At 37.9% G+C, this 15,229-nt stretch overlaps 1 protein-coding gene across 4 annotated transcripts in view; it reads left to right on the forward strand.

The window, feature by feature from the left end:
• Window positions 1-15,229, forward strand: part of clip1a (CAP-GLY domain containing linker protein 1a) — a 70,688-nt gene that overhangs the window by 2,588 nt on the left and 52,871 nt on the right. For all 4 annotated transcript variants that reach the window (XM_049470237.1, XM_049470238.1, XM_049470239.1 and 1 more), the window contains exons 2-8: window positions 6,889-7,162; window positions 7,951-8,471; window positions 9,865-9,989; window positions 11,230-11,446; window positions 13,104-13,259; window positions 14,526-14,617; window positions 14,886-14,946. In XM_049470237.1, coding sequence (XP_049326194.1) covers window positions 7,078-7,162; window positions 7,951-8,471; window positions 9,865-9,989; window positions 11,230-11,446; window positions 13,104-13,259; window positions 14,526-14,617; window positions 14,886-14,946 — 1,257 coding nt within the window. In that variant the 5' untranslated portion in view covers window positions 6,889-7,077. The remainder of the gene's footprint in view (window positions 1-6,888; window positions 7,163-7,950; window positions 8,472-9,864; window positions 9,990-11,229; window positions 11,447-13,103; window positions 13,260-14,525; window positions 14,618-14,885; window positions 14,947-15,229) is intronic.

The raw sequence follows: 15,229 nt of genomic DNA on the forward strand, positions 1-15,229 counted from the left end.
AACCCTTTAAAATACCTTGTCCCATATACAGGCTACAGTTGTAGGTGATGCAAACCCCCTTTTTCCTGCAGTAAAATAAGTAATTTACATTCTGAAATCAAGCCTTGAAATCTCCTGAGACACTTAGGCTTGGAAGCTGCATGTTTTCTCTCTACTCTACTTAATAATTCCAGATCAGTAACAGGAATCAACCCAAATTCTGCATGTTGAAACATAGACGTAAAAATAGACAAACATAGTAAAACTAAAGGTTTGGAGGTCATGAACTGTGTGATTTGCATTTAGGAAAATATTGATTTTAAAATGAAGTTCAGGAAAGAGACAATTTTATGATTTTATTCATTATATTTTCACATTACAGATTCACTTAAATGTTTTTAATGCTTTTCACTTATGTTCCTTATCAAACTTGAAAGTGTTTTATGTAATGCTTGAATAGAAATACTTTTATGTTTTAGTGGTGTAATATCAGGCAGACTATTGACAAAAATCCTGGCCTGTTAAGGGGTTAAATCCTCTATTTTTTGCAGTATTGGCCTATTATATTGTGCAGATATTTTAAGGAATAAGCTAACAAAAATAAAATAGAGGCACCTTATTTGTCTTGTTTTGTTAAATTAAGTGAAATCTGAGTTTTTGTTTATTTGTTACAGTTACAATGTTTAAGCTACAGTGAGATCCTTATTATTTAGGAGGTGAAAAGGTTTGATCATGTGATTAGCGAGCCATTCATCTGATTGAGTACTTTTGTCGAACATAAAACAGAACATTAAAGTATAAATGTATTATTTTTTTTGTAATTAAAGTTTTTTATTACACATTTCTTTCATACACTTTTCAACAAACACAGGGCAAATCAACAGGTACATTAAAAAAAATAATAATATATATACAGGTACATACATTCAAGATGTATAGGCATATGTATATTTGTCAACATATCCATAGAGTCAGATGTGACAAGGAACAAAATAATAAACTAAAATAATAAGTGAATATAAAAGGTAAATCAAATAAACCAGGAGAAGGTTGGGTGGCCAGAGGAGTGTGGTATGGTTGTATTACCCTTGTAATTTTATTTGCTGCCATAGGTTTTGCCAGGCCATATTTCTAGTTATACCTTGCCCTGACATTCCAGCTAACATGTTTTCACATGAAGCAGTTTCTGTCATTAAATTCAACCATTCCTTTAACTCTGGTATCTTCGTTGATTTCCAGTGTTTTAAAAGTATTCTTGATGCAGTGTTTAAACCTGTAATCAATATTTCAAATTCAATCTTACTTACGTCTCTAACCGAATCTCTATTGCCTAGTAAGCATAACTGTGGGCAGACAGGTAGGTTTTTCTCCATCCAGTTACCCAGAACTTTCAACACTCCTTTTCAGAAGGATTGTAACAAAGCACATTCCCATATACAGTGAAAAAAGGTGCCCCTCTCTTTTTGACATCTCCAACAGCAGTCATTGTTTATAAGGCCCAGTATAAATGTATTATTCAAGTGTCCTTCATGGCTTCCTCAAAATAGCCGTTACCCTAGCACTAGTTTCACAAACAAGATATTTTGGTTAACACGTGTCAGCAGGAAATCAGCATGTCTCCTTAAGCCCTGTTTCACACTGCCTTCTCCAGGCTTCACTGCGAGAAACTTGTTACATACTCAGGACATTTTTCTGTCTTTTTCATCAAGTGACTTTTTATTTTATTCTGTCTCTTTTTGCAATGCCTACTTCCTCGGTTAAGCCTCTGATTAGGCCTTCAGACTGATATGGAATCGTCTTTGCCTTTGGGAGAATTGAGGGTTGGGTTTGCAGACGTGTGATTTGAATGAGTGGTGTTCTGGTTCTGTGGCCTGTGTGGTCTTGTTCAGTCCTGCTTTCTTGACTTGCATTGCATACCTTTTATAGGCTTGAGCAGCACAGTAAAGTCAGACTAATAAAAATTGACAGATTTTAGTAATGTGTAATATACACTAATTAAGAGTAATATTATGACCATCCCCTTGTTTCTGTAGCTTTTATCCATTTTAAGATTCACTGATCATATGGACACTTTGTGGTTATTTATATATTATTTTAATATTATAATTATACTCTGTAGACCTTTTGTTTCTCTGAATACTTTATCATCACCTGGTTTTTATTGTTCAGGACCCCACAGGATAGCAGGCAGCTATTATTATTTAGGTGACGGGTCTTTATTCTCAGCACTCTGGTGACATGGGCATGGTGGTGTTGTGGTAGTGTTTGTTTGTGTGTTGTGCTGCAGGAAGTGGTCATAGTGCTTCTGACATTTTTGAACTTTTGTATCCAGCTTTAGTATGACCTGTGTGGTTTAATTTTCCCAGTGTTGTGCAAAATCTTCTTATCGTATCTTATCATGCTTGAACACTACCCCACTGGAAATTTAGAAGTTTACATAGTGTTAACAGTAGGAATGCACAATTATTTTGTAATTATTTGTTATAGGCCAATAATTAATTATAATCTTTATAAAAACACATGCATTTGCTGATTTGGCCAATATTTTAAATCGATATTCGCTTTTATCATTGACTGTGCTACTACAGTTGCAACTACTGTCCGTGCTGCTTTAAAATCTATTAATTTTTTCAATTGTCTGTGTATTGCTTAATTTCAATAGAACTATAAATTTATCTAACCTTTTAATTCACAAAAAAGGGGGTTTAAGTCATGAACACCCTATGCAAGGACCATTTAGGTAAATAAATGAAAAAAAAAAACAACAATGTGAAAAGTTTTTTTTTTTAGGTGAATGCTTCTTCTCTTGTTTGTATACAGTTGGTTGAAAGCTAAAATGTAATACTGTGATGTCTAGATTCTCTGAATATAAATATCTATGTTGGACTCTGGAAATAATGTCGGTATTACCTGTAATATCGGTTATCAGCATCAACCCAGAATTAGCATATTGATGCAACCCTAGTAAATAGTCCTGATTAATTGAAGTGTGTGTTTGAGTTGCAGTTTTATGAATGTGCCACTGCTGGTGTATTATATCTGTCAAAACATTGTGACAAGTATTGTGTGTCCTGAAAATGTCTTTAGAAATTATTAATGAAATTTTTTTCCCTATCACCCAACATTAAATTTGCACTATTGCACATGCATTTTACACTACGATGCTACAAACATGTGCAGCTCTATTTAGACTTTTTCTGTTTTGCATGGTTTTATTTAAAGCACTGTGACACGGCTTCGAAACATCAGCTCACAGCTCTTGTGCTGTGAGAGAGCATGGCCAGTTGTGCTCCCTTAGGTTCTGACTGCCGATGGCAATTTGTTAAACTGACAACCCTTGATTAGTGATGAGCTTTGTGTCAAAATATTATCTTTTTTTTTGTTTGCTTTAAATTCTGATATGTGGAATAATTGAAAAATTCATGCTGTTTTTTTGTGGCTAGGCTTGTGATCTTATCAAACGCATGCAAAAGATGAGAGAGTGATGAAACTAAGCTAGCTGTGTATTAATAGCTGGATTGTGCTGCTCCTAATCCGAATTGAAAGATATAATTTGTTCAGTGTTTGTTTGAGCATGTTTATGTTTAGCATAGGCTACAGTAATTAAGTTATAGACGTATTTTACAGTAAATGGACATAAAACTGCTTCATACTTTTTGCTGACCTTACTTTTGCCCGGTGTGTTTGCTTTATTTTGACAGAGACTTTATTTTTAGGCCAGTTGCTCCTCTGTCTGAGGTGAGACAGCATGGCCCAAGCTACAGGATAACCAAGGCCAATTTGCTTGTACTGACAATAAAAAAAAAAATGTCTCCTGATTTTAGGATGTTGGTAAATTATGATCTTCTGTAGTGTGTGGAGTCTAAAATCCAATCTTTAGTCCTCAGATCTTCTACTTACGAATCATAAATATGAAAAGTGGAATATTTATATCCTGTATATGTATTATATATTTGAGCTTGATGACTGGTTGGTTGATGAACTAAATGGTTTCTCAGGTGTTCCTAGATGGTTGATAGATGGGTGGGAAACATGACCTTGACCTCAAAGATCACTCAGATACAGATTTTATTCAGGTGTGGACCCTTCGATGATTGATGTGGTGTATACATAAACTGTTTAATCTTATATATTGTAGATTAATGACAAACTGTTTGGATGATGAACTGAGTCGTTTCAAATGTGTAATTAGATGGTTAATGGGGTGTTACAAGGTTGTTGCTATGGTGTTTCTAGTTGTTTTGTTGTGGTATCTCTGCAACCATTCCATTCCAGAATTGAGTTTCAGATTCCAAGATAGCATCTGTTTACCTCATATGTACATGCTAAATATTTCACCTTCTATTTATTAATCTGCCCCTATAATCACTTCCGTCCCCAAGTGTTGATCTACAATATATTATGTATTCTAAAGGCATTCTCAGTGTAGTGCAGTGATCAGTAGGTTATAGGGAAAGTGAGGAAATCTTGCCTGTGAGCTGTTAAAGTTGGCCTAGAGCAGGGGTTCCCCAGGGGGGTCCTGACAGTCCTGAGGGTTTTGCGAAAGTGCTTCTAATTCAGGGCATTTTTAACCTTTTAGGGGGGTTACACTGCAAAAAAGGTTAAGGACCCCTGGCCCCCAGAGTAAGGTTTCTTTCTGCAGTCAGGGGCCTCCTGCTTCAGGAAAAATACTTGCACAGAGCACCACAGATGAATTTTATGAACACAGTCCAACTGTTTACATTTTAACCAAATCCTATTTTGTTGATGGGGGCTATTCTCCCCTTATGTGCAGCTTTTAGCATTTAGTAATCCTCTAAGCTGCTAATTACGTCCAGATTCACTGTTTATCTCTAAAGACAGTTTTCATTTTTACACTAAAAACATGTAGTTTTTGTGTTGCTGGTGCATTCAGGGTGCTCTTTACCCTTCCCCAGATTTAGCCTAGCTAGCTGCATGGACCTGTTTCATATAGAACCCTGAGACGTTAAATTTTAGTGATGAGTGTATTGCTATTGCAGTACATCCCATGTAGGGCTGGGAGGTTAATCACATTAATTTGATTAATCGAATAACTGTTTTAATGTGATTTTTTTTAAATGGTATAATGGAGATCTTTACATTTTGAAGCTCCCAGTGTAAAATTCAGTAGTAAAAAGCTCCATAACGAGAGACTGAGTAAAATGAGAGTAAATATTGGCAGTGTGTTTAAAACATGTAGACAATTTAGCCGAGATGAACCCAGAAGACGGAATCTAAGCTGCAAAACTTTCTCTGTAGCAAGTAACCACTCAGCTCCAGCTCATGTTTGCTTACCATAATTACCATAATCACAGCCACTAGTGTAGTAAGGAGGGACGGTTTAATACATTTTAACATTTGAGTGTGCGCAGTCATACTTGTTAACAATTGCCACTGTGTCCTCAATCTGGCAACTAGTGTGATCTAAACGTATACATGGGTCACAGCTGTTTACTACCCCGTGACAGAAATTAACGACAGAAAACAAGAGTTTCTCTCTATTTTGAATAGTAGGGGTGGGAATCGATTACTATCTCACGATTCGATTCGATTCCGATTTTGGGGGCCACGATTCGATTCAAAATCGATTTTTGATTCAAAACGATTTGAATTATAAATATTTCTGCTTCTGGCTTATGAATCGTATTGAAAAAAAACCCTCCATAATATACACTGGTCCTGGAGCAAGTAATGTGTTACAAAAACAATAAAATGTGCAGGAATGTGGGTCCTCAGTGACAGAGGAATCACTGGTATATCACAATGACGTTAATGAACAATAAATAAATAATAAATAACACTGCTTTATTACCAGGCTACTAGCGGTGGTGTGTAGGTGACGCTGCTGGGCTGATGTGATGATAGCAGTGGAGCGCTAAAGTTCAGGAGCAGCTGCTGATTAACTAGTTAATTTAAGGTGGTTGTATTTCTTCAGAAAGGGGGCAGGAGGTGGAGAAATTAATTCATATTGTCCATTCCTTAATTCCTCTGTGATGAGGAGCTGAAATGAGCTCTGATTAGCTTATTGTTATTTTTCCGTTCCGCCTTAAATGCTGCAGCCCGCAGCCACCTGTAGCGTTATTTAAGGTGGAACTGGAAAGTTAGCTAGTTAGCTAGCTAACAGTTACTGAAACTAACTACTAGCGATCTTTTTTATGCTTGTTATGAAGCATTCTGCCATAAAACATTGAAACTACACGTTAATCTAAGGTAATATAATGCTTGTTCTGCCATCTTACCGGTGATTCTCAAACACCTACGCTCTGTGTGTGTCTGGAAGATCTCCAAAGGGACAAGCGCTATCCCCAGGGTTGCCAGGTCCAACAAAAATACCCAGCCCAAAATCAGTCTAAAACCCGCCCCTCAGAATCGATTTTGGGACATTTTAAATCGATTCTGAATCGTAGTAAATGAGAATCAAGATTCTTATGTGAATCGATTTTTTGGCACACCTCTATTGAATAGTAACTCCAACTCCAGAGTATGTATTTTTAGAGCTTTATGCTTTTTCACGGTTAATGGACCCAGGATGCATCAAGCTAACAGTTTATCTGAGCTCAGCTTGTTTATAATGAGCAAACGTAAACTTTCTATGATCAGATTACAGAGTAAGTCTCGTCATTGCTTGCTGTCTGGCAACCCGTATGAGCTTTGGAGAGGCGGGTCGAGTAGACAAATCTCTCCAGTGTTTGAAGTTTAGGTGGCTGTACCTATTTCACATTCGTTCTTTAATTCATCCTTTGTGTTTATAGTGTTGAGAGTGTTCTGTGTTGAAGCCTAGTAAAAATGTTTACAGTGTTTGTGTTTCAATATTTAGCAACAATTTAAAAACTGTGACTATAAAAACCCTTATGTCATGTTGTTGTCAGCTTTCTGATGCATGCCATTTCTTTCTTGTTCTTCCTGCAGAATTGTTCGAGCAGCACCACTTTTCTTAACCTACACCCCCCCCCCCTTTTTTTTTTTTTGATTTATAGTTTATTGTTAAAAAGAAGATTGCCCTTTTTTAAATTGTGAAAGTGGTGCTGCTAATTGTGAAACTGGGTCAATGTTTTGTGGCAAGGGAAAGCCAGTTGACAAGGAACAAACAGAGGAGCTATGAGCACGGCCAAGCCCAGTGGGCTTAAAGCCCCCAGCAAGATCGGCAAACCAGCTGGGGCCGGGACCACCAAGACCTCTTCAAGTAAGCACCCTTTTCTTGCTCTGGAAAAAACTTGAAAATTATACATTTCTCTGATTTTATTATTTATATGTATATGTGTGAGTAAATTTTATTTATTCTATAAACCACTGTCAGTATATCCTCCAAATAAAAATATTGTCATTTTTAGCATTTGTTTGCAAAAAATGAGAAATAGTCAAATAAGGAAAAAGATGCAGTGCTTTCAAACCTCAAATAATGCAAAGGAAACGATATCGAGTTCATTTAAAAACAATAATGCAAATGTTTTAACTCTAATGTGAAAACTCGCAGAATGTAATCAAGAGAATGATGGACGGTCACAAGACATCAGACAAAGCTGAACTGCTTGAATTTTTCTACCAGAAGTGTCATAAGGTCACCCAAAAGCAGCGTGAAAGACTGGTGGAGAGCATGCCAAGACGCATTAAAGTTGTTATTTACATTACATTATTTTCACGGCTAAAGCGTAATATTCTTGATTGTAAATAAATTTGCACTTGTTTTCTTTGCATTATTTGAGGTCTGAAAGCACTGCATATTTTTCTTATTTTGACTCTTCCTCCTTTTCTGCAAATAAATGCTGTTAATAACTATTTTTATTCAGAATCCGGTAGAAACACTGGCAGTAGTTTGTAGAAAACATTTTACTCAAACGTATACCTATATATAATAAACTTTATTTCAAAGTGGTCTCTCCATAGTTAAATAACTGGCTGTAGCTAAATAGTTAAGGCTTGGTTGAGGAGTAATTTTTTGTGTGTGTGTGTGTGTGTGTGTGTGTTTCTCAGGCACAGCTGGTCCAAAAGCCACTGCAGGTGACAAATCTGACAAAGCTGGGACCGATGAGAAGGATGCAGCCGAGGACTTTGAGATTGGGGACCGTGTTTGGGTCAATGGTAACAAACCAGGCTTCATTCAGTTTCTGGGAGAGACTCAGTTTGCTCCGGGACAGTGGGCCGGCATTGTCCTGGACGAGGCCATTGGGAAGAACGATGGCTCAGTGGCAGGAGTGCGCTACTTTCAGTCAGAGCCGTTGAGGGGAATTTTCACTCGGCCCTCTAAGCTCTCTCGTACTGAGGGCGAGGCTAACGGGACAACAACAGCACCTCCATCTCCAACTCCCTCCACCACAGCAGCGCCGTCTGTTTCTTCAACCACCAGTACCACCAAAAAAGCAGCCACACCCACAAAACCTGACGCACCAGCCTCAAACCTCACTCGCGCCAACAGCGAGTCCATGTCCAACCTATCAGAGACGGGCTCAGTGAAGAAAGGTGAACGAGAGCTTAAGATGGGTGATCGTGTCCTGGTAAGAATGTTCTTCATGAACACAACATCACATATATGTTATGTGTAATGACAAACGATACCATCCTGTTACTGTTGTGAAACAAACATAGTCATAGTCAGATAGCAGATCTCCCCTCTAAACAGGGCTAAAATCATATATCTTCCTTTACAAGCTTCAAATACATTAACACGTACATTAATTACAAAACAGAGGCTGGCAGTGTCAGTAGTGGATTCACTGTTTTTTCTTATTTATTTGTAAACATGACTAATATTTAGTTGTTATTATCATCATATACTGTTATTATAACTACTGGACCAATGACAAAGGCCCAATTCCATTTCACCCCTTGGCCCTACCTCTTCTTTTCTAGTGTAACCCTTGAAATTGATTAAATCTTCCCCCTAAGAATTGATACTCGATACTCATCAGTAACTTAGCTGCTACTGGTAAACAAGTTAAATTTAGGGCTTTATCGTATGTCTTCAGAAAGGGGGGGGGGGGGGGGGGAGAATGGTGCAGAATTTAATTATTATTGTCCATTCTTTAATTCCTCTATGATGGTGAGCTGAAATTAGCTTTATTAAGCTTTTATTTTATTTAATTTTTCCTGCCGCCTGTTGCATCATTTAAGGTGGAACGGGAAAGTTAGCTACCTAGCTCGCTACCTTCTGAGACAAACTACTAGCGATCGTTTTTTATGCTTGTTATGAAGAATTCAGGTATAAAACATAAAACTACAAATTCAACTATGGCAACATAGCACTAATCATCGCTTTTAGCAAAGGAAAATATTTACATTTGTAGGTTTCTTCCTAACGAGAATCGGGACACCCCTACCCCTTGGCGTGCACGCACAAAACAGAGGGGTAGGGGTAAGGGGTAGGGCCAAGGGGTGAAATGGAATTGGGCCTAAGTCCATTCATATGCAAACGACATATGCAAAACTGCTAGGTGCGTAGTGTTAAGTTTTGTTTTAAGGTGGGATTTCAGTATATAAAACTCATTTTACATTTACAATAATCATTATGTAATAAAGTCACATTCATGTGTCGTTCTGGTAACATTCGAATGAAATTGTAGTAATTGCCTTTTTCCCTCTCCGTGTTGGACGCTGCCAGTTCCCACCCACTCGCCTTATCGCCTTACAGCAGTGTTGGAGGGTTAGGGAGTATTTAAAGAATGTGTGCAAATCCAAGCAGATTTCAGTATGTAGGTCAGAATCAATGTTTAGCTGATTTAATATTAAGCATGCTGCATCAATTTTGTGGATTGTGGAAGCTTATGATTTGGAATTAGAGATGCAGTGTGGATATGGATTATACCCCATCTATCTATATGCACAATTTCAGCACAAACTCACCCTTGTTCTGTTTGGTTCTATGTTTTTAATGCTTATCATCTTTTCCAGGTGGCTGGTTCCAAAGCTGGTGTAGTGCGCTTCTTAGGAGAGACTGATTTTGCCAAAGGCGAGTGGTGTGGGGTTGAACTAGATGAGCCCCTAGGAAAGAATGATGGTGCAGTGGCTGGAACCAGGTACTTCACTGTCGACATATTTCTGATGTTCACCTTTTTTAATTTTGGATTATTATATCAGCTTAATTAATTAAAAAGTTCACAAACCTTTGCATGCCAACCTAGTTTAACGATCTGTGAAAGAGCTATTTGATGTTAACAGAGATGTTTATTTGTGTTTTTTTATGCCATGTGTTTATGCTGGGCGATAAGCTTTGATTTTTTTCACAAAAAATCGGATTTTCAATTATTTTATTATTAGGCACTTTGGTTTGAGTCGACTCATTGAGTGAATCAATGATTCAATACATTGTTTACAAGCCCATGCGTTCATATCATGAACTGAATTAAACTTCAGTATGCGGGTTTGTGACGGAAATTTGAGAATGAGACGTTGCAGTTTTTAGAAATGGTAGGATTTATTTGTAGCTGAACAAATGCTTTATCTCACCAGTGTTTTTCGGTATGAGCTCAGTCCTTGGTCAGAGTGCATTGAAAATATGCGAGCGTTAGTCTACAGAAGATGCCGGGAACCAAGAAAAAACAGATAAACCCTTCAGAAATTAGTAGCGTTTTCGGATATTAAGATTAAAAATATAAAATGTCTGTATTGTGACTCAGCCCCAGGGGATAGGGACCTTGCCACTGTGACCCGCCAGTCAGATGGCACACAAGATACACAGACAAAGTGAGTTAATGAATTAAAAACATAACTTTTTTAGGTTCAAATACCCTCCACCAACACCCAAAAACAACTCAAAACATAACTACGCTGCCCAGTGGGGCTCTAGACGCTTAACTTGTGACTTGTGGTCCGTTCTGCCTCAGCCTTCCTCTCACCTGTAGCGTCTCTCTCTGAGTGAGGGCTGAGTTTGAGTCTTTATGCCTGTCCTGCTGGCTGATTAATAAGTCCTGATTCAGACCAGCTGTTAACAAGCAGGCAGATATATGTTTACGACAGATCTGGATGCAGAGTTTATCCACTGGCCCTGTGAGGGGCATCCCCAGCATGCGCAGAAACATTAAGAGGCAGATTTAGAGATTGTTGAAACAAATACTGCTTAGAAAAGTGTAGCTAGTAAACAGAAATAGACAGAGATGCATTTTAATTTGTATTTTGAAAAGTTCATAGATGATCATACACCATAACCAACCATAGAACAGTTTGTGGATGAATAAAGGCAAGGCCACTGTATGGAACTTTCTCATTTACTGTCCAGGAACTGTAGAAATAATCATAAATGTGCGTCCCTGTTTTTAGGTACTTCCAGTGCCAGCCCAAGTACGGCCTGTTCGCCCCCGTCCACAAAGTGACCCGGATAGGCTTCCCTTCTACTACTCCAGCCAAGGCAAAGACCACAGTAAGGAAGGTGGTGGCTACACCTGCAGGTTTGAAGCGCAGTCCAAGCACCTCCTCAATCAGCTCCATGAGTTCTGTGGCTTCATCTGTAAGCGGCAAGCCCAGCCGCACAGGACTGGTGAGTCACACCCCAACACTGGGTTTGTTTCAGTAGCTTAACCAACTGGTCTGTTAAGATTCTGATTAAAATCTAAGCAGAATATATAAACCTCATATTAAGACCTGGGAGTTAAGACAGGAGCAGTCTCTCGAAAAAAACATAGTGATTAATTACACAAATAATGGACTAAAAAGTGTTAAAAAAAAACCCCAAAAAAACATTTACCAAAAAGGGCTGTTTGACTCTAAGACCTAATTCCATTTTACCCCTTATCCCTACCACTCAGTCAAATATTGTTGATATAGAAGGGTGGGGGAAATGTTGTAGCTGCATGGCCTTTTTTATTTGCGCAAAATGACAAGTAAACCCACAAATGTAGTAATTTCTTCATACAATATCATAACCATTGAATTTTCTTAGTTTTATGAACTTTGAATGTATTGGGGCCATTTTCTTTATAAAAAGCAGTAAAAATAAACAAAAGCTAGTAGTATGGCTATGTGGCAGGTTAGATGAAATGGTGTAAGAGCAGTTAGGAGATAACAGAAATATGTTCTGATCAAGAAGCTAGTGAATAGCTTCAGCTCCCCATGACTGAGGGGTTAAGGGTGGACGATAATAAATAATTGTATTGGGTTCTTAAAGCACTTGTCCCTATTTCTTAGTAGAATGATTTGAACCACTTCCCCTTGTAAATAGGTTACAAAGGAAAAGATGAAGCTCAAAAACAAGGGTTAAGGCATAACATTAGGACCTCCTTGTTTATACAGCCATTATCCATTTTTTCAACCCCACTTAACATATAGGATCACTTTTGTTCTTGAATTATAGACTGTAATCCTTCTTTTCCTGTGCATATTTTATTATCCTCCATTCACCCTGTTCTACTGCACTGCAGTGACATTAATTAGCATGGTGGTGGTGTAGAAGGTGTTAGTGTGTGTGTTGTGCTGGTACGAGTGGTTCAGATGCAGCAGTGCTACTGCAGTTTCACTGCTGAACTGAGAATAGTGAACCAACCATAAATATCCATCCAGGCAGCAGCGTCCTGTAAACAGTGTCTTGTGGGTAGCGTCCTGTGGGCAGCGGGACTAGAGGAAGACCAACATAAACTGTGCAGCAACAGATTCAGATCTTCTGTCTCTGACTTTATTTTATCTACAGGGTGCTTCAGCTGTAGGTAGGAGTGTGTAATAGAGTGGAGGACAGTGAGAGATTAAACACAGTGTTTAAAAACTCCAGCAGCACTGCTGTATCTGAACAACACTGTACCAGAACAACACACACTAACACCTCATACACCACCACCATGCTAATCAGTGCTAATCACTGCAGTGCTGAGAATAACGACCCTCCACCCAAATAATAATAAAAGCTGCTCTGTGGTGGTTTTCTCTCTTTTGTAGGTTCTGAGTATTGAAGAACAGGGTGAAAGGAGGAGAATAATAAAGTTTACAGAGAAACAGATACAGTATTTCAGTCTGTAAACATCAGTGTTTCCATGTAATCAGTAGAGCTGAGACAAATCTAGTGTGTAGAACCAAGTAGGTTGTCATAGTTCTTGTTAAATAGGTGTAAAAGAGGTAAAGGGAAGATAAAAGCATACATTTTAAAAGAACACTAGCATAACATAGTTTTTTGTAGTGTACACGTTTTTAATGGAATATCTTTACAGTTAACAGAAACATCATCACGGTATGCCCGTAAGATTTCTGGGACCACAGCACTGCAGGAGGCCCTGAAGGAGAAGCAGCAGCACATCGAGCAGCTCCTCGCTGAGCGGGACCTGGAGCGGGCAGAGGTTGCCAAGGCAACCAGCCAAGTAGGAGAGGTGGGTCTTTTTTTTTTTTTTTAGACAGTTTTCAGTAATCCGATCAACGTGTTTGCATGAACTTGGGTGATCAGATACTGGTTTTACTCAGAATTTATATAAGTCACTCAATAATCAGATTTTTGCAACCAGCCAGTAAACTCAGAGTAAGACCCAAACTTCACACCGCTGCTTTCTGTTTTATCATATCGAGACACAATAATAACATATATTAGTGGGAAGAACTATTGCATTTTTTATATATATATTTTTTATTTACCTTTTCTTTTTTTTTTTTTGCAATATAAGGCTCGCTATCAATGAACGTCTATTTTCTGGTTAATTTTCATACATAAGGCACAGTGGATTATATATTATTTAGCAGGTAACCTGTAAAGCTAAGTTACGTAAACAGAACTGTAATTCTTAAAAAAAGACAAGTCAAACGTGCGCTGGATGTTAATCTACACAGATTTCTCATATGAAAACTGTTTATTTGGGTGAGTAAAGGGCTTCCGTGTATTTACAGTAAGCTTAGATTTCCAGATTTCCACTAAGCTTACCGCTAATGCCACCTGACAGCGCTACACTAAGGAACCCTGGGTGTTCCGGTAAAACCAGGGCGATATTAGCTAGCGGTTTGTCTCACGTAGCTTGTTTTAACACCGTAATCGCTCCAGCAGTGCTAGCCTGGTAATACTTACCTCTGAGTGGCTGAATGGCTAGTACTCAGCGGGTAATGCTAATACTGCTGGAGAACTGAAACTCCTGTCTAACACTGTACTTCTGTGGCTTTATTGCTCCTTAACACATAAGGTGCACTGGATTATAAGATGCACTGAAGATTTTTGGGAAAATTTAAAGTATTTTAATTTCGCCTTATAGTGTGAAAATACAGTAATTGACTTTGAAAGTATTGGGGCTTTTTTCTTTGTAAAAAGCAATAAATGATGTTGGTGCAAAGCTAGCTTTAGCTCTCTATCACAGTCCTTCAGGTTTACCTTCACTCTAAGAAATGTTTGGACATCATCTTGCAGGTGCTGTGTTAAATGCTGCTTGCTTATTTATGGTACCACAAATTTCATACATCTCCAAATTTTACATGCACTGAGAATTACTGATTATTGAACTAAATCCAGCTCTTTATCAGATTTCTTTATCACATTTGTAGATCTTACTCTGATCTAAGAAAAAAAATTAAATCCTTTTTTTTTGGGTTTTCTTAGTTTATCAAAAGCACTTCAGTTTAAAATCAGTTGTTGATGTAATAAACTTCATGGAGTTTAGATGGAGGCCAAGATGGATCATCTGCGCACCCTGGTCGAGGCTGCAGATAAGGAAAAGGTGGAACTGCTGAACCAGCTGGAGGAAGAAAGGAGGTGTGTTTTTTCCCTTAACTAATAAGTGCATGTATTTATTGGTTGGTTTTTTTTGTTTATTAATAAAGGAAAAGTATTTTAACCTGTAGCAGATGATTAAATTGGATTCTCTTTGGTTAGTGAGTTTTCTGTGGGTTTTTCTGACTATACTTCAGTTAGCATGTTTATTGTATGATGATGTATGCCAGTGGTGATTGCTTGTACACATTTAACTAAAGACATGCACCTCTCCTCAGTACTGCTGTTTATTCTGTTTCTTCCTGAACAGAAAAGTGGAAGACCTTCAGTTCAGAGTGGAAGAGGCTTGTATTACCAAAGGTGACTTGGAGGTAAAGGCATTTTTAGGCACTCTGCACATTTACACATTTACACAGCATGATTATTTTCTAATACATATTTAAACAGTATGTTCATTTCTTGTCCGAATGTTGACTATTCACATGATTTCTATAAATTGCTTCAAAAATATTTAACAAGTTAACAGCAAATGTTTCAGTTAAGATGCTCAAACTTGTAATAAATGTGAATGTGAGTTCTACAGTGTTGCTTCGGGTAATGCTGCAAAAAGTTAGTCATTCATATTCATGTGTCCTTCATCCCATTATCACTCCT

Source organism: Astyanax mexicanus, chromosome 22, assembly GCF_023375975.1.
Source record: "Astyanax mexicanus isolate ESR-SI-001 chromosome 22, AstMex3_surface, whole genome shotgun sequence".
NCBI lineage: Eukaryota > Metazoa > Chordata > Actinopteri > Characiformes > Acestrorhamphidae > Astyanax > Astyanax mexicanus.